The 23,217-nt window shown below is 37.4% G+C and overlaps 1 protein-coding gene across 18 annotated transcripts in view; it reads left to right on the top strand.

Moving 5' to 3' along the window:
* The window catches only part of PTPRK (protein tyrosine phosphatase receptor type K), a 583,718-nt gene that overhangs the window by 342,541 nt on the left and 217,960 nt on the right, over positions 1-23,217 (top strand). For all 18 annotated transcript variants that reach the window (XM_067010720.1, XM_067010722.1, XM_067010719.1 and 15 more), the window contains exon 7: positions 11,779-12,072. In XM_067010720.1, the coding sequence (XP_066866821.1) occupies positions 11,779-12,072 (294 nt within the window). The remainder of the gene's footprint in view (positions 1-11,778; positions 12,073-23,217) is intronic.

Genomic DNA, 23,217 nt, shown 5'->3' with positions numbered 1-23,217 from the left:
GTGACACATATGTTTGTAATATAGCGTTGTAATAGGAATAATTGGATGAGAATATTCTTTCATAATGACTTGACTTGATTTCAAGACACTTAAAAATTATTTGAAATAAAAAAGACAAAATAAAGCAATTTGAATGTATAAGTGCAATTTTATAATAGGTTTAGCTCTAGAATAATGAATATAAGTCATTAATTGGAAGTTAGTTGGTAACATCAGCAAAGTTTATCTTGTATTTTGGGGATTGTACGCTTCAGTTGTTACCTACTGTACATTTGGGATGTATTCATACCACACCTCTGGGTCTGATAGTGTATTAAGTTATGAAGAATATTAATATTGCTGCTGAACAATTACTTGTTCATTTGCTAACTGATTAAAATTCATGCATAATTTATTGAAATGAATAGAGATTTTATAAATAAGCATCCTTGTTCTCAAGGGCCTAAATACAAAATGCATATGCTAATACGAGGCTACTTTTTTACCTCTACCATAAAAATTTAATATGTATTGGTATATATATTAGTCTCATTAATGCTAGATTTCGCTTATAATCATGCTGTTAGTCAATGTATATGTTTTTAAGCCTCTCTGAACTTTGCCACAGTTCCAAATCTGAGCTACTGCTTTGATTACTGGACTGCTCCTTTTGTTGGCTTGACCATAGTAAGTGAGATGTAAAACTGATCAGAGTGAATTGTTGCCCTTCTTTGGGCCAAGAACCTCATTACATCAAACTCAGTTCTTCACGTACACAAAACACTAGTGTTGAATATTAATTTTCCATTTTAAAATTTATATGCTCTCTGGCAGAAACAAAACAAAGCAAAATAGCATCAAATATAGGGCTTGTTGACATATTTAGAAATGTAAAGTCTTTTAAAATTCTTAAAATTATGCCTAGTTTACCGATGAGGAAATTGTAATGCTAAGAAGTTAAATAACAAATTCAAGTTTACTCAGCTATTAGTGTATGCATTTTTTGAAACTAGATCTCTTGGCTTTAAATTTCATTTCCTTTTACATGGCATTTCTTTAAAGATAGAAATGATAGAAGAAATGTTATGCTTTACTTTTTCACTTGTTTCTAATAATATGTTTTGTTGTAGCTTTCCCCTTCCTCTCACTTCCATCTTCTGCTCTCCTCTTTTGTTTTCTTCTTATTTCCATGACAGTGATGTGCAGGGTTTTGATGGGTGAGATTTAACATTCAATATACACTTATTAGGTCAGGTTTCACAATACCCATAAATTTATAGATTAATAACCAAAGCTTGTTATTTATAATGCATTTGACAAATTGTTCTGTCATGTTAAATATCAGACCTCTTCAGGTTATTGTTCAGCTATAATGTGAGTGAGGCATTACTGCTCTGGGTTAGAACCCCAGTAAGCTGTGAATTTAACATCATTTCCTACTTAGATAAGTCAGTATATGAGCCATCTGGAATGAAAACAAACATTGCATATATGAGGCAGCTCAGTTTATCTGCAAAATACAGACTGCTTCTTAAAATATGTGCAACATTTAGATAGTCTGGGAAGATATTTGCATTTTTTCTATTACATTAATTTCTCTATTCAGTTTCATTTTAGTTTGAGGTTCAGAAAGTATATCAATGTTCTGTTTGTCTACCAAAATTTTTGAGAACTTGAAATACAGTTGTTAGACTAGTTGGTAAAACTTCATGATATGAATTGTCTAGCTTTATCTTTCTTTAGCTGATAAATGAAAATTCTAAACTATTTTGATATTATTTAAACATTTTCTTCTGTAACTTCTCAGTTGAACTCGGTTGTGAAATTGGAAATAATTCACCCTCTACCCAATTTTGACTATATATTGTTGAAACAATTTTCAAACCATAAGGAAGAGGATTTTTGTACTTAAAGTTTATAAATCAGGTGTTAAGAACTACTTTTCCATAGAAATAATTCTAAATGTAAGCAGTTTAAATAGCATGTGGATTATCTTTTTAAATCTTAGCTTTATTTTCGCTTATTTTTTTTTCCCCCTTTGGCTGTGCTACGCAGCATGTGGGATCTTAGTTCCCAGACCAGGGATTGAACCCGTGCCCCCTGCAGTGGAAGCACGGAGATGTAACCACTGGACCACCAGGGAAGTCCTGCTTTATTTCCACTCTGAACAGGAGCAGTAGTGAAGCACAAGTTCATATAATTTTACTGATAACTGGTTTGAAAGCTGTTGTAATAATAAGCCATGATTTTTGATGGGAGTAACTTTATATTCTTCAAGTGATTTTTGGAGAGAAAAAAATTAGTATTACTCACTAGATACCTCTCCCCCCACCATCTATTATTATCTCAGTATCTGTTTTCTACATAACTCTCAATTTAAAATAATAAATTTGTTGATTTATTGTTAGTATGTCTCCCTTGCCATATTACATGAATAACCAATGTGTGGGATAGCTTAGCAATTAGTAGCTACTCAGTAAATATTTGTCATATGAATTTTGCAGGAAACTTCTTGAAAATTACTTTAACCTGTGTAGAGATTTAGGCCAGCTGTCTTATTCCTTATGTTAAGGATGTTTGTAATGCAGGGGTTCATAAGGTGGAAACTACACTTTGGAGTTTAAAAGCAAATTCTGGACTACAGCTGGAAACCTGTAGCAGAAGGTAGAACCTGTCTATGAGTTTTTTGCACTGTCGTATTCTAAGCATTCATTGCCATTAAGATAGAAAATGCAGTTTAAAAAATACTGGCTGTTTTTTCTTAGCTTCTGTCTATCTGCATCTTCTCCAAACCACCCCTACGTGCAATGGAGGGGAGGACGCCAAGAGAAGCATTGTGTGGTTGCATTTAATAGTTTATTTTTTTCTTTACCAGATGTTGAGCATCCTTTCATATTTTTATTGGCCATTTTGGTACCCTCTTCTCTGAAGTGTCAAACTCTTACTCAATTTTTTTTTTTTTTTCAGATTTCACTTGTTTATTTTTTTTTACACTTTTCTTAAACATCTTTATTAGAGTGTAATTGCTTTACAATGGTGTGTTAGTTTCTGCTTTATAAAAAAGTGAATCAGTTATACATATACATATATCCCCATATCTCTTCCCTCTTGCATCTCCCTTCCTCCCACCCTCTCTATCCCACCTCTCCAGGTAGTCACAAAGCACCAGCTGATCTCCCTATGCTATGTGGCTGCTTCCCACTAGCTATCTGTTTTACATTTGGTAGTGTATATATGTCCATGCCACTCTCTCACTTTGTCCCAGCTTACCCTTCCCCCTCCCCGTATCCTCAAGTCCATTTTTAGTAGGTCTGCATATTTATTCCCGTCTTGCCCCTAGATTCTTCATGACCTTTTTTTTTTTTTTTTTTTTTGCAGATTCAATATATATGTTAGCATACGGTATTTTTTTTTCTCTTTCTGACTTACTTCACTCTGTATGACAGACTATAGGTCCATCCAACTCACTACAATAACTTAATTTCGTTTCTTTTTATGGTTGAGTAATATTCCATTGTATATATGTGCCACATCTTCTTTATCCATTCGTCTGTCAGTGGACACTTAGATTGCTTCCATGTCCTGCCTATTGTAAATAGAGCTGCAATAAACATTGTGGTACATGACTCTTTTTGAATTCTGGTTCTCTCAGGGTATATGCCCAGTAGTGAGATTGCTGGGTCGTATGGTAGTTCTATTTTTAGTTTTTTAAGGAACCTCCATACTGTTCTCCATAATGGCTGTATCAATTTACATTCCCACCAAAAGTGAAAGAGGGTCCCCTTTTCTTCACACCCTCACCGGCATTTAATGTTTGTAGGTTTTTTGATGATGTCCGTTCTGAGTGGTGTGAGATGATATCTCATTGTAGTTTTGATTTGCATTTCTCTAATGATTAATGATGTTGAGCATTCTTTCATGTGTTGTTGGCAACCTGTATTTCTTCTATGGAGAAATGTCTATTTAGGTCTTCTGACCATTTTTGGATTCAGTTCTTCGTTTTTTGATATTGAGCTGCATGAGCTGCTTGTAAATTTTGGAAATTAATCCTTTGTCAGTTGCTTCATTTGCAAATATTTTCTCCCATTCTGAGGGTTATCTTTTCATGTTGTTTATGGTTTCCTTTGCTGTGCAAAACCTTTTAAGTTTCATGAGGTCCCACTTGTTTATTTTTGTTATTTCCATTTCTTGAGGAGATGGCTCAAAAAGGATCTTGCTGTGATTTATATCATAGACTGTTCTGCCTGTTTCCCTCTAAGAGTTTTATAGTGTCTGGCCTTACATTAAGGTCTTTAATCCATTTTGAGTTTATTTTCATGTATGGTGTTAGGGAGTGTTCTAACTTCATTCTTTTACATGTTGCTGTCCAGTTTTCTGAGCCCCACTTATTGAAGAGCTTGTCTTTTCTCCACTGTATATTTGTGCCTTCTTTATCAAAGATAAGGAGACCATAGGTGCGTGGGTTTATCTCTGGGCTTTCTATCCTGTTGCATTGATCTATATTTCTGTTTTTGTGCTAGTAACATACTGTCTTGAGAACTGTAGCCTTGTAGTATAATCTGAAGTCCAGGGGCCTGATTCCTCCAGCTCCGTTTTTGTTTCTCAAGATCACTTTGGCTATTCGGGGTGTTTTGTGTTTCCATACAAATTGTGAAATTTTTTGTTCTAGTTCTGTGAAAAATGCCAGTGGTATTTTGATAGGGATTGCATTGAATCTATAGATTGCTTTGGGTAGTATAGTTATTTTCACAATGTTAATTGTTCCAATCCAAGAACATGGTATATCTCTCCATCTATTTGTATCATCTTTAATTTCTTTCATCAGTGTCTTATAATTTTCTGCATACAGGTCTTTCGTCTCCTTAGGTAGGTATATTCCTAGATATTTTATTCTTTTTGTTGCAATGGTAAATGGGAGTGTTTTCTTAATTTCACTTGCAGATTTTTCATCATTAATGTATAGGAATGCAAGAGATTTCTGTGCATTAATTTTGTATCCTGCTACTTCACCAAATTCATTGATTAGCTCTAGTAGTTTTCTGGTAGCATCTTTAGGATTCTCTATGTATAGTATCATGTCATCTGCAAACAGTGACAGCTTTATTTCTTCTTTTCCGATTTGGCTTCCTTTTATTTCTTTTTCTCTTCTGATTGCTGTGACTAAAACTTCCAAAACCATTTTGAATAATAGTGGTGAAAGTGGGCACCCTTGTCTTGTTCCTGACCTTAGTGAAATGATTTCAGTATTTCACCATTGAGGACGATGTTAGCTGTGCATTTGTCCTATATGACCTTTATTATGTTGCGGTAAGTTCCCCCTATGCCTACTTTCTAGAGGGTTTTTAACATAAATGGGTGTTGAATTTTGTCAAAAGCTTTCTCTGCATCTATTGAGTTGATCATATGGTTTTTATCCTTCAGTTTGTTAATATGGTGTATCACATTGATTGATTGATTTGTGTATATTGAAGAATCCTTGCATTCCTGGGATAAACCCCACTTGATCATGGTGTATGATCCTTTTAATGTGCTGTTGGATTCTGTTTGCTAGTATTTAGTTGAGGATTTTTACATCTATGTTCATCAGTGATATTGGCCTGTCGTTTTCTTTCTTTGTGACATCTTTGTCTGGTTTCTGTATCAGGGTGATTGTTCCCTCATAGATTGAGTTTGAGAGTGTTCCTCCCTCTGCTATATCTTGGAAGAGTTTGAGAAGGATAGGTGTTAGCTCTTCTCTAAATTTTTGATAGAATTCACCTGTGAAGCCATCTGGTCCTCGCGTTTTGTTTGTTGGAAGATTTTTTTTTTTTTTTTTTTTTCGGTATGCGGGCCTCTCACTGTTGTGGCCTCTCCCGTTGCGGAGCACAGGCTCCGGACGCGCAGGCCTAGCGGCCATGGCTCACGGGCTTAGCTGCTCCGCGGCATGTGGGATCTTCCCGGACCAGGGCACGAACCCGTGTCTCCTGCATCGGCAGGCGGATTCTCAACCACTGCGCCACCAGGGAAGCCCTGTTGGAAGATTTTTAATCACAGTTTCAATTTCAGTGCTTGTGATTGGTCTGTTCATATTTTCTATTTCTTCCTGGTTCAGTCTCGGAAGGTTTTGCTTTCCGAAGGATTTGTCCATTTCTTCCAGGTTGTCCGTTTTATTAGCATATAGTTACTTGTAGTGATCTCTCATGATCCTTGTATTTCTGCAGTGTCAGTTGTTACTTCTCCTTTTTCATTTATAATTTTTTTTTCCCAGTACGCAGGCCTCTCACTGTTGTGGCCTCTCCCGTTGCAGAGCACAGGCTCCGGATGTGCAGGCTCAGTGGCCATGGCTCACGGGCCCAGCCACTCTGCAGCATGTGGGATCTTCTTGGACCAGGGCACGAACACATGTCCCCTGCATCAGCAGGCAGACTCTCAACCACTGCACCACCAGGAAAGCCCCATTTCTAATTCTATTGACTTGAGTCTTCTCCCGTTTTTTCTTGATGAGTCTGGCTAGTGGTGTATCAATTTTGTTTATGTTCTCAAAGAACCAGCTTTTAATTTTATTGATCTTTGCTATTGTTTCCTTCATTTCTTTTTCATTTATTTCTGATCTGATCTTTATGAGTTCGTTCCTTCTGCTAACTCCGGGGGTTTTTGTTCTTCTTTCCCTTATTGCTTTAGATGTAAGGTTAGGTTGTTTATTTGAGATGTTTCTTGTTTCTTAAGGTAGGATTGTATTGCTATAAGCTTCCCTCGTAGAACTGCTTCTGCTGCATCCCATAGGTTTTGGATCGTCGGGTCTCCATTGTCATTTGTTTCTAGGAATTTTTTGATTTCCTCTTTGATTTCTTCAGTGATCTCTTGGTTATTAAGTAGTGTACTATTTAGCCTCCATGTGTTTGTATTTTTTACAGATTTTTTTCCTGTAATTGATATCTAGTTTCATAGCGTTGTGGTTGGAAAAGAAACTGGATACGATTTCAAGTTTCTTAAATTTACCAAGGCTTGATTTGTGACCCAAGATATGATCTATTCTGGAGAAAGTTCCATGAGCACTTGAGAAGAAAGTGTATTCTGGTTTTTTTTGATGGAATGTCCTATAAATATCAATAAAGTCCATCTTGTTTAATGTATCATTTAAAGCTTGTGTTTCCTATTTGGTTTCATCTTGGATGATCTGTCCAATGGTGAAAGTTGGGTGTTAAAGTCCCCTACTATGATTGTATTTCCCCTTTTATGGCTGTTAGCATTTGCCTTATGTATTGAGGTGTTCCTATGTTGGGTGCATAAATATTTACAATTGTTATGTCTTCTTCTTGGATTGATCCCTTGATCATTAGGTAGTGTCCTTCTTTGTCTCTTGTAATAGTCTTTGTTTTAAAGTCTGTTTTGTCTGATATGAGAATTGCTACGCCAGCTTTCTTTTGATTTCCATTTGCATGGAACATCTTTTTCCATCCCCTCACTTCAGTCTTTATGTGTCCGTAGATCTGAAGTGGGTCTCTTGTAGATAGCATATATATGGGTCTTGTTTTTGTATCCATTCAGCCAGTCTGTGTCTTTTGGTTGGAGTATTTAATTCATTTACACTTAAGGTAATTATCGATATGTATGTTCCTATTACCATTTTCTTAATTGTTTTGGATTTGTTATTGTAGGTCTTTTCCTTCTCTTTGTTACCTGCCTAGAGAAGTTCCTGTAGCATTTGTTGTAAAGCTTGTTTGGTGCTGCTGAATTCTCTTAGCTTTTGCTTGTTTGTAATGGTTTTAATTTCTCCATCAAATCTGAATGAGATCCTTGCTGGGTAGAGTAATCTTGGTTGTAGGTTTTTCTCCTTCTTCACTTTATATATGTCCTGCCACTCCCTTCTGGCTTGCAGAGTTTCTGCTGAAAGATCAGCTGTTAACCTTATGGGGATTCCCTTGTGTGTTATTTGTTGTTTTTCCCTTGCTGCTTTTAATATTTTTTCTTTGTATTTAATTTTTGATAGTTTGATTACTATGTGTCTTGGCATGTTTCTCCTTGGATTTATCCTGTATGCGACTCTCTGTGCTTCCTGGACTTGATTAACTGTTTCCTTTCCCATATTAGCAAAGCTTTCAACTATAATCCCTTCAAATATTTTCTCAATCCCTTTCTTTTTCTCTTCTTCTGGGACCCCTGTAATTCGAATGTTGATGTGTTTCGTCTTGTCCCAAGGTCTCTGAGACTGTCCTCAATTCTCTTCATTCTTCTTTTCTTTATTCTGCTCTGCAGTAGTGATTTCCACTATTTTACCTTCCAGATCACTTATCCATTCTTCTGCCTCAGTTATTGTGCTATTCATCCCTTCTAGAGAATTTTTCATTTCATTTATTGTGTTGTTCATCACTGTTTGTTTGCTCTTTAGTTCTAGGTCTTTGTTAAATGTTTCTTGTATTTCCTCCATTCTATTTCCAAGATTTTGGATCATCTTTACTACCCTTATTCTGAATTCTTTTTCAGGTAGACTGCCTATTTTCTCTTCATTTGTTAGGTCTATTGGGTTTTTACCTTGCTCCTTCATCTGCTGTGTGATTCTCTGTCTTCTCATTTTGCTTAACTTACCGTGTTTGTGGTCTGCTTTTCGCAGGCTGCAGGTTCATAGTTCCCGTTGTTTTTGCTGTCTGCCACCAGTGTCTAAGGTTGGTTCAGTGGGTTGTGTAGGCTTCCTGGTGGAGGGGAATAGTGCCTGTGTTCTGGTGGATGAGACTGGATCTTGTCTTTCTGGTGGGCAGTTCCACACCTGGTGGTGTGTTTTGGGGTGACTGCGGCCTTATTATGATTTTAGGCAGCTTCTCTGCTAATGGGTGGGTTTGTTTTCCTGTCTTGCTAGTTGTTTGGCATAGTGTGTCCAGCAGTGTAGCTTGCTAGTCGTTGAGTGGAGCTGGGTCTTGGCGCTGAGATGGAGATCTCTGGGACATTTTCACCGTTTGGAGCTGGGAGGTCTCTTGTGGACCAGTGTCCTGAACTTGGCTCTCCCACCTCAGAGGCGGAGGCCTGATGCCTGGCTGGAGCACCAAGAGCTTGTCATCCACATGGCTCAGAATAAAAGCAAGAAAAAAAAAGAAAGAAGAAGATAGCATAAGATCAAATCAAGTTATTAAAATAAAAAATATTTATTAAAAATATTTTTTAAAGTAAAGAAAAAAGAGAGCACAAACCAAAAAACAAATCCACCAATGATAACTGGAACTAAAAACTATACTACAAAAACAAAAACGGACAGACAGAACCCTAGGAGAAACGGTAGAAGCAAAGTTATACAGACAGAATCATTCACCGAAGCATACACACACACACTCACAAAAAGAGAAAAAGGGAAAAATATATATATATATCGTTGCTCCCAAAGTCCACCTCCTCCATTCAGGTATTCCACAGCTGCAGGGTACATCAAGTTCATTGTGGAGATTTAATCCGCTCTTTCTGAGGCTGCTGGGAGAAATTTCCCTTTCTCTTCTTTGTTCGCACAGCTCCTGGGGTTCAGCTTTGGATTTGACCCCACCTTTGCATGGAGGTCGCCTGAGAGCGTCTGTTCTCCACGGAGACAGGACGGGGTTAAAGTAGCAGCTGATTCCTCGGCTCTGGCTCACTCAGGCCGGTGGGTGGGAGGGGTACGGAGTGCAAGGCGAGCCTGTGGCGGCAGAGGCCGGCGTGATGTTGCACCAGCCTGAGGTGCGCCGTGCGTTCTCCCAGGGAAGTTTTCCCTGGATCACGGGACCCTGGCAGTGGCAGGCTGCACAGGCTCTTGGAAGGGGAGGTGTGGATGGTGACCTGTCCTTGCTCACAGGCTCCTTGGTGGCGGCAGGAGTGGCCTTAGCGTCTCATGCCCGTCTCTGGGGTCCGTGCTGTTAGCCGCAGCTTGCGCCCATCTCTGGAGCTACTTTAACCGGCGCTCTTAATCCCCTCTCCTCGCGCACCAGGAAACAAAGAGGGAAGAAAAGGTCTCTTGCCTCTTCAGCAGCTCCAGACTTTTTCCCGGACTCCCTCCCAGCTAGCCGTGGTGCACTAACCCCTTCAGGCTGTGTTCACTCAGCCAACCCCAGTCCTCTCCCTGGGATCCGACCTCCAAAGCCTGAGCTTCAGCTCGCAGCCACTGCCCGCCCCTGCAGGTGAGCAGACCATCCTCTCGGGCTGGTGAGTGCTGGTCGGCACCGATCCTCGGTGTGGGAATCTCTCCGCTTTGCCCTCTGCACCCCTGTTGCTGTGCTATCCTCCGTGGCTCCGAAGCTTGCCCCCTCTGCCACCTGCAGTCTCCACCCGCAAAGGGGCTTCTAGTGTGTGGAAACCTTTCCTCCTTCACAGCTCCCTCCCACTGGCGCAGGTCCCATCCCTATTCTTTTGTCTCTGTTTTTTCTTTTTTCTTTTGCCCTACCTGGATACGTGGGGAGTTTCTTGCCTTTTGGGATGTCTGACGTCTTCTGCCAGCATTCAGTAGGTGTTCTGTAGGAGCTGTTGCACGTGTAGATGTATTTGTGGGGAGGAAGGTGGTCTCCACATCTTACTCTTCTGCCATCTTGAAGCTCCTTCCATTTAATAGTTTTTCTTCATATAATTTGCTTTAACTCGTTTTAAAAATACATTCACAAGTGCTTCCCTGGTGGCGTAGTGGTTGAGATTACGCCTGCCGATGCAGGGTACACGTGTTCGTGCCCCGGTCCGCGAAGATCCCACGTGCCGCGGAGCGGCTGGGCCCGTGAGCCATGGCCGCTGAGCCTGCGCGTCCGGAGCCTGTGCTCCTCAACGGGAGAGGCCACAGCAGTGAGAGGCCCGCATACCGCAAAAACAAAAACAAAAAACCTTCAAAAGAATTTAGGGGCAGTTATTACTTTTTATAGATTAACACTTTCCTTTAAAGTCTTTTGGCCTCCCCAATAAGTGTTCTTCCAGAGATTCAAAGAAGATCCCACTTGATAGCAATGTACTAATTAGAGACCATATGGACAGAGCTAGAGCTATGGGGTCCATAAAATTCAGTATCAAATTTCACCTCATTGTTCTTAAGGGAAAAAATGCTCTAATTCATTATTCATCATTTCCATAAGTTCAAACATTGGTATAATGTTTCCCAAAGTTTCTTTCAAGCAAATTATCTAAGCTATTCAAAATTAAATTACAGTGTACCTTTGACATTTGGGTTTAATACTTGATGCATTGCCTTATCACATGCTACTCCCAAAGGCCAGTGATATGCAATGATTTGTGATTTTCCTCCGTGTAAATTTCAGTTTCCTATGGTGAGAGGTGAATGTATGGAAACAAGTCAGCACCGGGCATCAGCCCCTGAGTTCAGCTTTGCTATGCCTTCTTTTCATTTCATCTGCAGGAAGTCTGCAGAAGTAAAAAGAAAAAAAAAAAACAACAAAAACAATACTTGGCCATATTTCATTAACGAAATGAGTTATAGCAGTATTCATTAATTTTGAGATTTGTAAAGGTCTTAGTATGCCAAGAATGTCAAAGATCAACTGTACTGTGTTTAGTAGCTAATCGGAGCTATCCATCTCTAAATATTTTCTCTTTATTTCCCTTGGTTACCGTGTCTTTACAAATTTATCTCCCGGAGAGGTATGTTTTTAGTAAAAGAAAATTTGTGGTAAAAGGGTCATATTCCATCTGTGAAAGTATTTGCTATTTAAAAGTAGTTTCCAGACCACTCATTCCCAATTTTAAGTATTTATTATGAACTCGTAAATAAATTATTCCTTAAGCCTTTCGACTACAAGAGATATTACTATATCTGTGTAGTATAATCTTTTGGATTTTAAAGTAATGAGATTGCACATTTGTCTCTCCTAGAACCACCAAGACCCATTGCTCCTCCCCAGCTGCTTGGTGTTGGGCCTACATATTTGCTGATTCAGCTAAATGCCAACTCCATCATTGGTGATGGTCCCATCATTCTGAAAGAAGTGGAGTACAGAATGACATCAGGATCCTGGACAGAAACCCATGCAGTCAATGCTCCAACTTATAAATTATGGCATTTGGATCCAGATACTGAATATGAGATCCGTGTTCTACTTACAAGACCTGGTGAAGGTGGGACAGGGCTTCCAGGACCTCCGCTAATCACCAGAACCAAATGTGCAGGTAAGACTGAAGAGCTGGCCACTCTGCCAGTGAAGGAATCTAGCATAAGACATATAATATTCATACAATATTAAAAGTACTAATTATTTGGTACATGATTAGTCACACTATTCTAAGAGTTCCAGTTGTAGCCTTAAGTATGTCATATATTTGGCTGATTTAAGGGCAGTGTGAATGTTTCTCTTTTATTTTTGAGTAGTATTATGAATCCACACTCTTTTCTTGCATGGTAATTTTGCTTGGCTTGCTTGTATTTTGTCCAAAATCTCTGATTGATGCAGGTGAATGTATTATATAGAGAGAAAACCTTTGCAGTTCAAGCAAATGTTGAATACCTTTCTACTATGTGGGAATTGTCTTCCTCGATAATTTTGTTATGGTCAGTGCAGAGGCCATATCTGATAATACACATAAGAAAAGTTACTCTGAGCCAATCCTCAGTAAGATAACCCTCCTATTCAGAAAATCCTGTTGTTGAGGATTAATGCAGCAGCTTGGCACCCAGCTATAAAATACAGAGGCTTTCCTTATGTTTTTAAGCCTTGTATTGCACTTCTAATACCTGAAACAGAGTGGCAAAAATAATAGCACGTGGAGAAAACACAAAGAAAAAATAAAAAGTGAAATAAAAAGTAATATAAAAGCATACATCCTAGTTCCTTATTGTACGATTTTTATAATGAGAGAAAATGTTAGCTATTTAAAAGACACTGAAAAGTTTGTCTAAGTTATTGGAGTATACTTTTAGTGCACTGTTTATTGTTGAAAATAGTTTAATTTTTTAGTTCAGTTGAAAGAGACATTTTTTATCCATCAAGCATTATGTTGAAACACCTGCAAAGTTAGTACCTGGGTCTATGCGTCTTGAACATTTATAGATTTAGGTTTTGAAAATTGAAAACTAAGGCCATGGGGAATCTATGAAAATGTAAATGGCTGTAAAATGTCTTTTGTTTCTTTAACATCTGTTTAGCAGTTACAGTATTCTGAGGGTACCAACCAAGAGTACTGATCTAAGATCAAAGCAGAATCCATGCAATTACCTAATGTACTGTCATCGCTAAATATTTTTTATTCTGGCTCAATTTTTATATGTTAATATTTATATATAAATTGTAAGTATTAATATATTTTATATATTAATATTGAAAAATGCTCACCAATAGGAAGCTTAACTGCTCCATCATTAGTCTCAGATGTAGACAATAGAGAGTCTAGTATAATTTGCTGATTGGTGTCATACGTTTATCCTGTGGTTGAAAAATAGTTTAACCTCAAAAACACTGGGTAAATCTCCATGGCTCAGCCTAAATCACACAATTTGCGTTTCAAACTTGTTGTACAGCTATGTCTTTTCATTCTAGGTAGTGTGACAACTTATTCTTATTGTAGTAGATGAACTTCCTGAGGGGAAAAACAATTTAACTCTATAACCTCAACTAGTCAGAGAAATAATTTTAAAAGGAGACAATATGGAAACTGAGAAGTAGCTAACTCTTACAAAATTAATATCCAATGCTAACATAAAAAGATGAATAGTGATGTCCATTTTACTGAAGATATTGCCTACACATATTTTCTGATAAAATTACCTTTTTCTGCCTACATTTAATTCTTATAATGTATATACAAATTAAAATAATAAGTGTTAATTTACTATTCCAGAGATCTTCCTTGTGACTTTTTGTGCCCTAACTTCTTTCTTTTAAATATCTCATCTGCCTTCTTATTTTTTTATTTCATCAAAATAGATCCTTAAAAATTCATAGTACCACACAATGTGTTGTTAATATAATGTAATTTTTTAACTTAGGAATTATTTGAAAGCGGCTGTTGGTGTGAAGGTCAATGGAGATGGCAAATAAATGAAACTGTGGGTTTTTAAAAAAATATATCATTATTGGAGTATAATTGCTTCACAGTGTTGTGTTAGTTTCTGTTGTACAACAAAGTGAATCAGCTATAAGGATACATATATCCCCATATCTCCTCCCTCTTGAGCCTCCCTCCCATCCTCCCTATCCCACCCCTCTAGGTGGTCACAAAGCATCCAGCTGATCTCCCTGTGCTGTGGAACAGTTTCCCACTAGCTATCCATTTTACACTTGGTAGTATATATATATATATATGTCATTGCTACTCTCTCACTTCATCCCAGTTTCCCCTTCCCCCCTGTGTCCTCAGATCCATTCTCTACTCTGCATCTTTATTCCTGCCCTGCCACTAGGTTTATCAGTACTGTTTTTTCAGATTCCATATATGTACATTAGCATATGGCATTTCTTTTTCTATTTCTGACTTACTTCACTCTGTATGAATAATTCAATTTGTTCCTTTTAATGGCTGAATAATGTTCCATTGTGTATGTGTGCCACATCTTCTTTATCCATAGCAAGATCTTTTTTGACCCACCTCCTAGAGTAGTGGAAATAAAATACAAAATAAACAAGTGGGACCTAATGAAACTTAAAAGCTTTTGCACAGCAATGGAAACCATAAACTAGACGGAAAGACAACCCTCAGAATGGGAGAAAATATTTGCAAATGAAGCAACTGACAAAAGATTAATCTCCAAAATATACAAGCAGCTCATGCAGCTCAATGTCAAAAAAACAAACAACCCAATCCAAAAATGGGCAGAAGACCTAAATAGACATTTCTCCAAAGAAGATATACAGATTGCCAACAAACACATGAAAGAATGCTCAACATCATTAATCATTAGAGAAATGCAAATCAAAACTACAATGAGATATCATCTCACACTGGTCAGAATGGCCATCATCAAAAAATCTACAAACAATAAATGCTGGAGAGGGTGTGAAGAAAAGGGAACACTCTTGCACTGCTGGTGGGAATGTAAATTGATACAGCCACTCTGGAGAACAGTATGGAGGTTCCTTAAAAAACTAAAAATAGAGCTACCATACGACCCAGCAATCCCACTACTGGGCATATACCCTGAGAAAACCATAATTCAAGAAGAGTCATGTACCAAAATGTTCACTGCAGCTCTGTTTACAATAGGCAGGACATGGAAGCAACCTAAATGTCCATCGACAGATGAATGGATAATGAAATTGTGTTTTAAGGCTAGTTATGCTGTATTAAGTGGATGAAAACAACATGTTGATGAGCATTGATTTATCCCTATTGAATACTTATGTTCAGAATGCATATTGAGCTGCAGTAAGTAAAAATAGGACTGTAAAGTGCTTTGAGATATTTTACTTTGAGAATAACCTTATCTGTATGGGAGGGGATAGAGTAAGAATAACTTACACTCATGGCTGCTTTCAAATTTATAAATGTCTTGACATTTTGAAATAATATTGGTCTTTTTTTCTGATATGTTATTTGAGAAACATTTAAGTTGTGGGCCCTGTGGCATAAAATGATATCAAGCTCACTCATCTGTAGTTTTACTTCCAACTGTAAAAAGTTTTTTTTAAACTATCTTTCACATGTGGTGAGTCTTTGTCACATATCTTTATTAATTTATTTATGTCCTCACAAGGTGTGTTTGATGCAGGTTTTATGGTAAAAAAAAAAAAGCTCTTATAGACTAGATTTCCAGGTACATTGTAGATTGGAGAGAAACTGGTTACTGTTTTATAGGAATGTCTACTAATCTTGCTCTATTATTAGAAAAAGAGGGACAGCTTATGCAATTATATATTCTATTAATTTTTAAATAATCCTGAAAAGCAGAAGTTGGATATAATTGATAAACATTGCATGTCTAAATACAGAGTCAGTAAAGTTTAAATTTATGATGTCCATCCACTTCTCTTCAAGGTTCCTTTCCCCAAGTTTAAGATCTCTCAGACCCTACCAACACCAGCATCATCACTAGACTCAGCCTGGTGTTTTATAACAAAATAGAACACAACTTATGCTATGATATTATCTGATATTTACTACAAAAATTCTTCATAGTCTGGGGAAATGATCCCTTTAAGACACCAAACATAACTTTTGGAGAAGTTCCCATCTAATTCTATTAAATTGTGCAAACTCTGAATACTGGTTCTATAAACCATTCCATTTTAACAAATATTAGGAGAATGTCATGTTTTTTTTTGTGTGTTTTTTTTTGTGGTACGTGGGCTTCTCACTGTTGTGGCCTCTCCCGTTGCGGAGCACAGGTTCCGGACACGCAGGCTCAGCAGCCATGGCTCATGGGCCTAGTTGCTCTGCGGCATGTGGGATCCTCCCGGACCGGGGCACGAACCCGTGTCCCCTGCATCGGCAGGCGGATTCTCAACTACTGTGCCACCAGGGAAGCCCAAGAATGTCATGTTGTAGGGTAGTGTTTTACCATTAATATCATCTGGTTGAGTAAATATTTATTGTTTTGAAATAGCTATTTTAATGCATTCTACATGTTAGACCACCAAGAAGCCTTTGAAGATAAGTATAAAAGTTTTTTAGTTATATGTATGTGTCTGATATCAATTTCACGTGAATTTCTAATAAGTAACAAAGGGATGATGATTACTTTCAGTCTCTCAGAGTCTTATTTTATTTTGGTGTATCACAGAGGAACAATTTTTGAGTACTAGGGACCTATCAAAGAGTAAATTAGTTACTATTTAGTATCTTAAAAACTCCATTTTAATGTAGTTAAGCCTTTGAAATTTTACTTCTGGCAATAGTAAACTTTTTCTTTCTTGGCAGAGATCTGTCAATAAATAATTTTACAGCAAGTTAATGAAATGGTTTTATTTATGTATTAATGAGTATATTTTGTATTTTAAATGCAAGTGTAGATTTTCATAATTCAGTATTGATTGGTACTGCTTTATAATTATTTGGATATTATTATCCCAATTTTGTACCTGGTGAATCTAAGATTCAGGAAAAACAAAATAAAAAACAATGATTTGGGGCTTCCCTGGTGGCGCAGTGGTTGAGAATCCGCCTGCCGATGCAGGAGACACGGGTTCGTGCCCTGGTCCGGGAAGATCCCACATGCCGCGGAGCAACTAAGCCCGTGAGCCATGGCCGCTGAGCCTGTGCGTCCGGAGCCTGTGCTCCGCAACGGGAGAGGCCACAACAGTGAGAGGCCCGCATACCGCAAAAAAAAAAAAAACAAAACAATGATTTGTCTAACCTCAGCCAACTGGACAACTGGGGCTCACACTCATTTTCTGGAACTTGGAAAGCCTGAATTTTTTCCCCTCTTTCTCCTACTATAGGCGATCTCTCCCCCCCCCGCCCCACCCCCTTTCAGAAGAGTGTAGCCTGAGTAAATGAAAGTATGATGTCTGGGAGGGATGTACATTTTAAAAAATTGAATCTTCATGGCTGAATTATTCCTTGAGAAAACATAGCTTAATGTTTGCAACTTCAATTTTATTGAAAGCACAATTGATTAGTGTGCTTAACACTCAAGTGTACACTCTTAAATATTTTAAACAGTTAAAGAAGTGTAAAAAATGTTTTACACTATCCTTTTCTGAAAATGTCCTACCTAGTTGCCAAAGCTGTGTCTTTGTTTTCTTTCTGAAGTACATTAAAATCATTTGGTAAGTGCAATTACCTGCTTCAGGGTTACTCAAGTCAGGAGAGGTGGTAATTACAGCCTCTGGTGGCTGTAGCCACCTACACTTTCCTCATGCTTCTCTATGTGCCTGAGGGGTATGATTACTTCGTTGTTAGCTTACAGCCTGACCCATGTTATTGTTCACATAATGCTTTTTTAGGCATTTAATACATTTTTTAAAAGGTATAAATGTGACATTTTTTTAAATGGGAAGTAATTCAAAAACTCCATTGAACAGTCAAAGAAAGCATACTTGTTTTTTCAGTGTGTCTGTTTCCTTTGGGTATACCATCTGGTACAGAAGCTAAGAAAATACAGTTTTCTCTTTCTCTTATTAAATGGAAATAAAATATGCCATCATCAGAAATTGTCTGCATTGCTTGCTTTGGCAATTGCATGTTAAAATTGCTCTTTTAAATTGCCTTCTGCTTCTGGGTAACCCATTGTGGCACTGCTTTATGATTAACTGACATTTTAACAGCATCTCCTTCATAGGGAAAGTCAAGAGTTCAGGGTGTCCAGAAAGTAGTATATTTACACAGTTGGGAAAGCTACTCTCTACGCTTATATTGAAGTTCAGTGCTCTTGGCAATTCTCATTGTAAAATGTAGATCTATGAAGGAGTGAAAAAGAGAGTGTCTTATTTTAAACGTAAACATTTACTAAAACTGCATTGTTTTTCTCTCCTAAGTCCAAAATGGAAGGAAACAAAACAAAACAATACTCAGGCATACACCAGAAACCACAGAGTAAGGAATTAAATTTTGGCTTTTTGGCTATAGTATCATCAGCAAAGTGGAACCATATATTGATTTTTATTGTGGTCTAAGATAGTTATCAATCACAAAGACTATTCATCATTGAAACTCAGCCTTGCAGTTAAACAAAAAACAAAATAAACAGCTCTGTAAGAATTGGTATGGTTTAACAGTGTAAGGTTGCCATATGGTTTGATTTCAGGTGAAGGCTTATATCAGTGCTTGTTTTAAAATTTTTTTGAAATTTATTAATATGATTTTTACATGGCTTCTTTATTGTTTTTGAGCAAAAAATTTAAAAGGCAATGCTATTATTATTGAAGTAAAAAAAACTAAATATAAAAAGCCATAAGAAAAGTAATGGAAAACAACAGTTCTTCAATTTTCTTAAAAATCTAAAAGAGTAAAACCCTCTTACAGATTTTTTTTCTCTTTTAGTGAGTAATAACCCGATTTTGTTTTTCAGATTCTGAAGGGAATATTTCAGTTTGAAAGACATTTATCTATTCAGAGAAACTTTTATTGCCTTTGTTGTTTGTTAACAGCACTGGGTTAAGTACTAGGTCTTCAAAGTTATACAAGCAGTGCCTTGCACTTAAGTTCCTAGTAGTCACGAGGGACAGCCCTATAAACAAAGAGTAAAATGCAAAGTGAAAGCACTGAAGCTCTTCCTGTTTTTCAAGAAAGTGTTTCCGAGAAGCTGTCACCAGGAAAGGATGGCTTTTAAACTGGATCTTAAAAATTGACTATGAGTTTTTAAGGCAGAAAGAACAGAAAATAGAATAAAAAACAGAGGGAACCATATGCTTATCCCAGTTGTTAACATTGCTGATGTTTTTTGGATTATGAAAATAGATGGAGTATTGGCTGACTCTGGGCTATAGTAGAACAGAAGCTGCAGGTGGGATGTGGCCAGGGCTGCTATCCTGTTGTTTTTAAGAAGCAGATTGACATTACTGGATTTGCTTTTAGAAAGGCCATTTTTCTGTGGAAGAGGAGTTAGAACTAAGGAAAGGCTGGGAGCAGAAAGACCATGAAAACATGCTTATAATCAAAATATGCTGTCTATTATCTTCACTATAGCATGTCTCTCTTACTGTAGATCAGAAATAGGAAATCTATAAATTCCTGGAAATATTGTCATTTCTAATAATCAAGAAAGTTCCTTTCATTAAAGGGATTTTAAAGATATTTTATAGGTGATCTAACTTACTTTATTGTTTGATTTACTTTTCTTTTTCAAATATGTGGTTCAATGTGTCCCACATATTTGAAAAGTGTCCTTAGTGCACATGCAAAATCCATGATATAACACATTATTGTAGAGGAGAAAATTATGAAGGATTGGAGAGAAATTCAAGAGCTACTGTGTATTTGATGGGATATTTATTCATTTCATAAATTTTATTGAGGTTGGAGTTGCATACATTGCCATGCTGAGGACCGCAGAAGATACAACATTAGTAGGACAGGCTTCCTACTCTTCAGGAACTGACAGGCTAGTGTTAGAAACCATAATACCAATAAAAGCATAGTAAGTTATATAATAAAAATACAAAGCACTTTGGAACTCCAGAGATGAGAGGGTTGATTTCTGACCCCAAAACCATTTTTCTCAAGCAATATGTTTGAAAACAATATCAACCATTCTTTCCTGAACACAGCTGGATTAACACTTCCGTTAGCCTTATCCCTAATTCCTTAACTATGAAATAATGTATAAAACAATGTGCAGCCGGTAGTCACCATAAGAATGATTTGCCTTCTCTTTTTCCTTTCTTCTAACACATAGGGAAACTATATGCACAGATGGAGGCATTAAATTGAAAATATAATTCACATCCTAATTTTTTTTTATTTTTAAAAAATATAATTTATTTATTTTATTTATTTATTTTTTGGCTGCGTCGGTTCTTAGTTGCAGGATGCAGGATCTTTGTTGAGGCATGTGGGATCTTTTTTGTTCGGCACGCGGTCCTCTGGGGTTTCTTTCTAGTTGCAGTGCGCCAGCTTCTCTCTAGTTGTGGCGCACAGGCTCCAGGAAGCGTGGGCTCTGTAGTTGTGGCGCACGGGCTTTGTTGCTCCGCGGCATGTGGGATCCCAGTTCCCCCACCAGGGATCGAACCCGCGTCCCCTGCATTGTAAGGCGGATTCTTTACCACTGGTCCACCAGGGAAGTCCCTCACGTCCTAATTTAAATTATCCAAGTAATTTGTGTGGTTGCTTTTGAATTCTCTGGGGCCCATGGATTATAGCAATGTTATTCTAAATTTCAATGGAGACAGAGATTAATTTATAATACAAGCAACTTCTGTTAACTCAGCTAGTGGTCTGTAATGCTAGGAACCCCAGTATAAGAGTCATGAAAGTTGAACAAATATGAAATCCTCTTTCGCACTGCCCCTTTTGTTTTTTGCTTCAGTCATGGGATGTACTGTTAACCATACGTACAGTTTATGGCACGTTTCCTAATAGCTGTGTAACTAATTAAATAGAGTTGGGCTGCTTTCAGCTTAAAATTGTCTTCTTTTGACTTATTTTGTTGCTAGAAAGCATTTGGTAACCAGTAAAAACGACACTTTTAATTTATCCACAGTACTTTACTACATGCTGAGTCTGTTAACAGTATCATTAAGTACTCTTTATTGGCTTCATTTGTTTTTATTGAATTTTGCATATGCAATAAAGCTGACAGGTGAAAATGATTTGGATAACAGCAGTTCCATTAAATATCTTGGATACCCCTCTGGTCCTAGGTTTTTATTTGATATTATGAAGTAGAAATAGAAGTAAAATAATATCTTAATAATGTCTTAAGTGATAATAACATAAGAATGTCTGAAGAAGAAAATGACACGGGTAGAATTAAGAAGCTATGGGTCAATCACCTCCTAGAGAAATGGAAATAAAAACAAAAATAAATACATGGGACCTAATGAAACTTAAAAGCTTTTGCACAGCAAAGGAAACAATAAACAAGATCAAAAGACAACCCTCAGAATGGGAGAAAATATTTGCAAATGAAGCAACTGACAAAGGATTAATCTCCAAAATTTACAAGCAGCTCATGCAGCTCAGTATCAAAAAAACAAACAACCCATTTCAAAAATGGGCAGAAGACCTAAATAGACATTTCTCCAAAGAAGATATACAGATTGCCAACAAACACATGAAAGAATGCTCAACATCATTAATCATTAGAGAAATGCAAATCAAAACTACGAGATATCATCTCACAACAATCAGAATGGCCATCAACAAAAAATCTACAAACAATAAATGCTGGTAAGGGTGTGAAGAAAAGGGGACCCTCTTGCCCTGCTGGTGGGAATGTAAATTGATACAGCCACTATGGAGAACAGTATGGAGGTTCCTGAAAAAACTAAAACTAGAACTACCATACGATCCAGCAATCCCACTACTGGGCATACACCCTGAGAAAACCAGAATTCAAAAAGAGTCATGTACAAAAATGTTCATTGCAGCTCTATTTACAATAGCCAAGACATGGAAGCAACCTAAGTGTCCACTGACAGATGAATGGATAAAGAAGATGTGGCACATATATACAATGGAATATTCCTCAGCCATAAAAAGAAACGAAATTGAGTTATTTGTAGTGAGGTGGATGGACCTAGAGTCTGTCATACAGAGTGAAGTGAGTCAGAAAGAGAAAAAGAAATACCGTATGCTAACACATATATATGGAATCTAAGAAAAAAAAAAAGAAAAGGTCATGAAGAACCTAGGGGCAAGATGGGAATAAAGACACAGACCTACTAGAGAATGGACTTGAGGATATGGGGAGGGGGAAGGGTAAGCTGTGACAAAGTGAGGGAGTGGCATGGACATATATACACTACCAAACGTAAAATAGATAGCTAGTGGGAAGCAGCCGCATAGCACAGAAAGATCAGCTCAGTGCTTTGTGACCACCTAGAGGGGTGGGATAGGGAGGGTGGGAGGGAGGGAGGCACAAGAGGGAAGAGATATGGGGATATATGTATATGTATAACTGATTCACTTTGTTATAAAGCAGAAACTAACATACCATTGTAAAGCAATTTTACTCCAATAAAGATGTTAAAAAAAAAAAAAAAGAAGCTATGGGTCAAGATATCAAACACTAAGGGATGTGTTCTGTATGAAGGATGGGCTCAAGAGACTCAGCCTGTGACCTTCAGACCTCTTCAATGGTGCCATTGTGGTTACACTGGTGCACAGACTTGTCCTTGATTTTCTTCCTTTTTACCCAGAGAGTCTACCTTTGTCCTCAACTGTCACTGCTTGTTTACTTCCTTATTTGAATTATAATTTATTTTCTTTGCTTTGCAATCAAAAGCAAAATTCTTAAAGTCAGGCTTTGGCAAAAAAAAAAAAAAAATTGCAGTCACATTTTCTTGGGCAGGGTTTGGTGGGGGAGGAGTACAGCTTATTATTTTTGGAACCCACTTATTTAGAACCATTCTAGTTATAATTAGTATTTTTCAAGAGTGTTGGTCATTCTGTACGATTTCTTGAGTGGAAAAATTATTAAGATGTATCTCATTATTTTCATAATTTAACTTTACTTTTAAAATCTGAGGATGTGATCATCATCTGAGAATTTCATTTTTTGATCTTCACTGTCTTCCTACAAGATACGGCCTTATTATAGCTAATACTTGCTGTAAGGATGACTCTTCCATCCTTTATCCTTTCCACCAACCTGTATTTAAACTACAGAGGAGAAAAAAGCATATTTGAAGGAAAAATAATGAGTGGATTCTAATCTCGAGTATTGTAAGTTATGTTACACTTTGTGAACCCAACAAAAAATGAACTTCAAAGGCCAGAAAT

Source organism: Kogia breviceps, chromosome 13, assembly GCF_026419965.1.
Source record: "Kogia breviceps isolate mKogBre1 chromosome 13, mKogBre1 haplotype 1, whole genome shotgun sequence".
Taxonomy (NCBI): Eukaryota; Metazoa; Chordata; class Mammalia; order Artiodactyla; family Physeteridae; genus Kogia; species Kogia breviceps.
The sequence above is the reverse complement of the archived record's forward strand: the minus strand, read 5'-3'. Positions and strand labels throughout refer to the sequence as shown.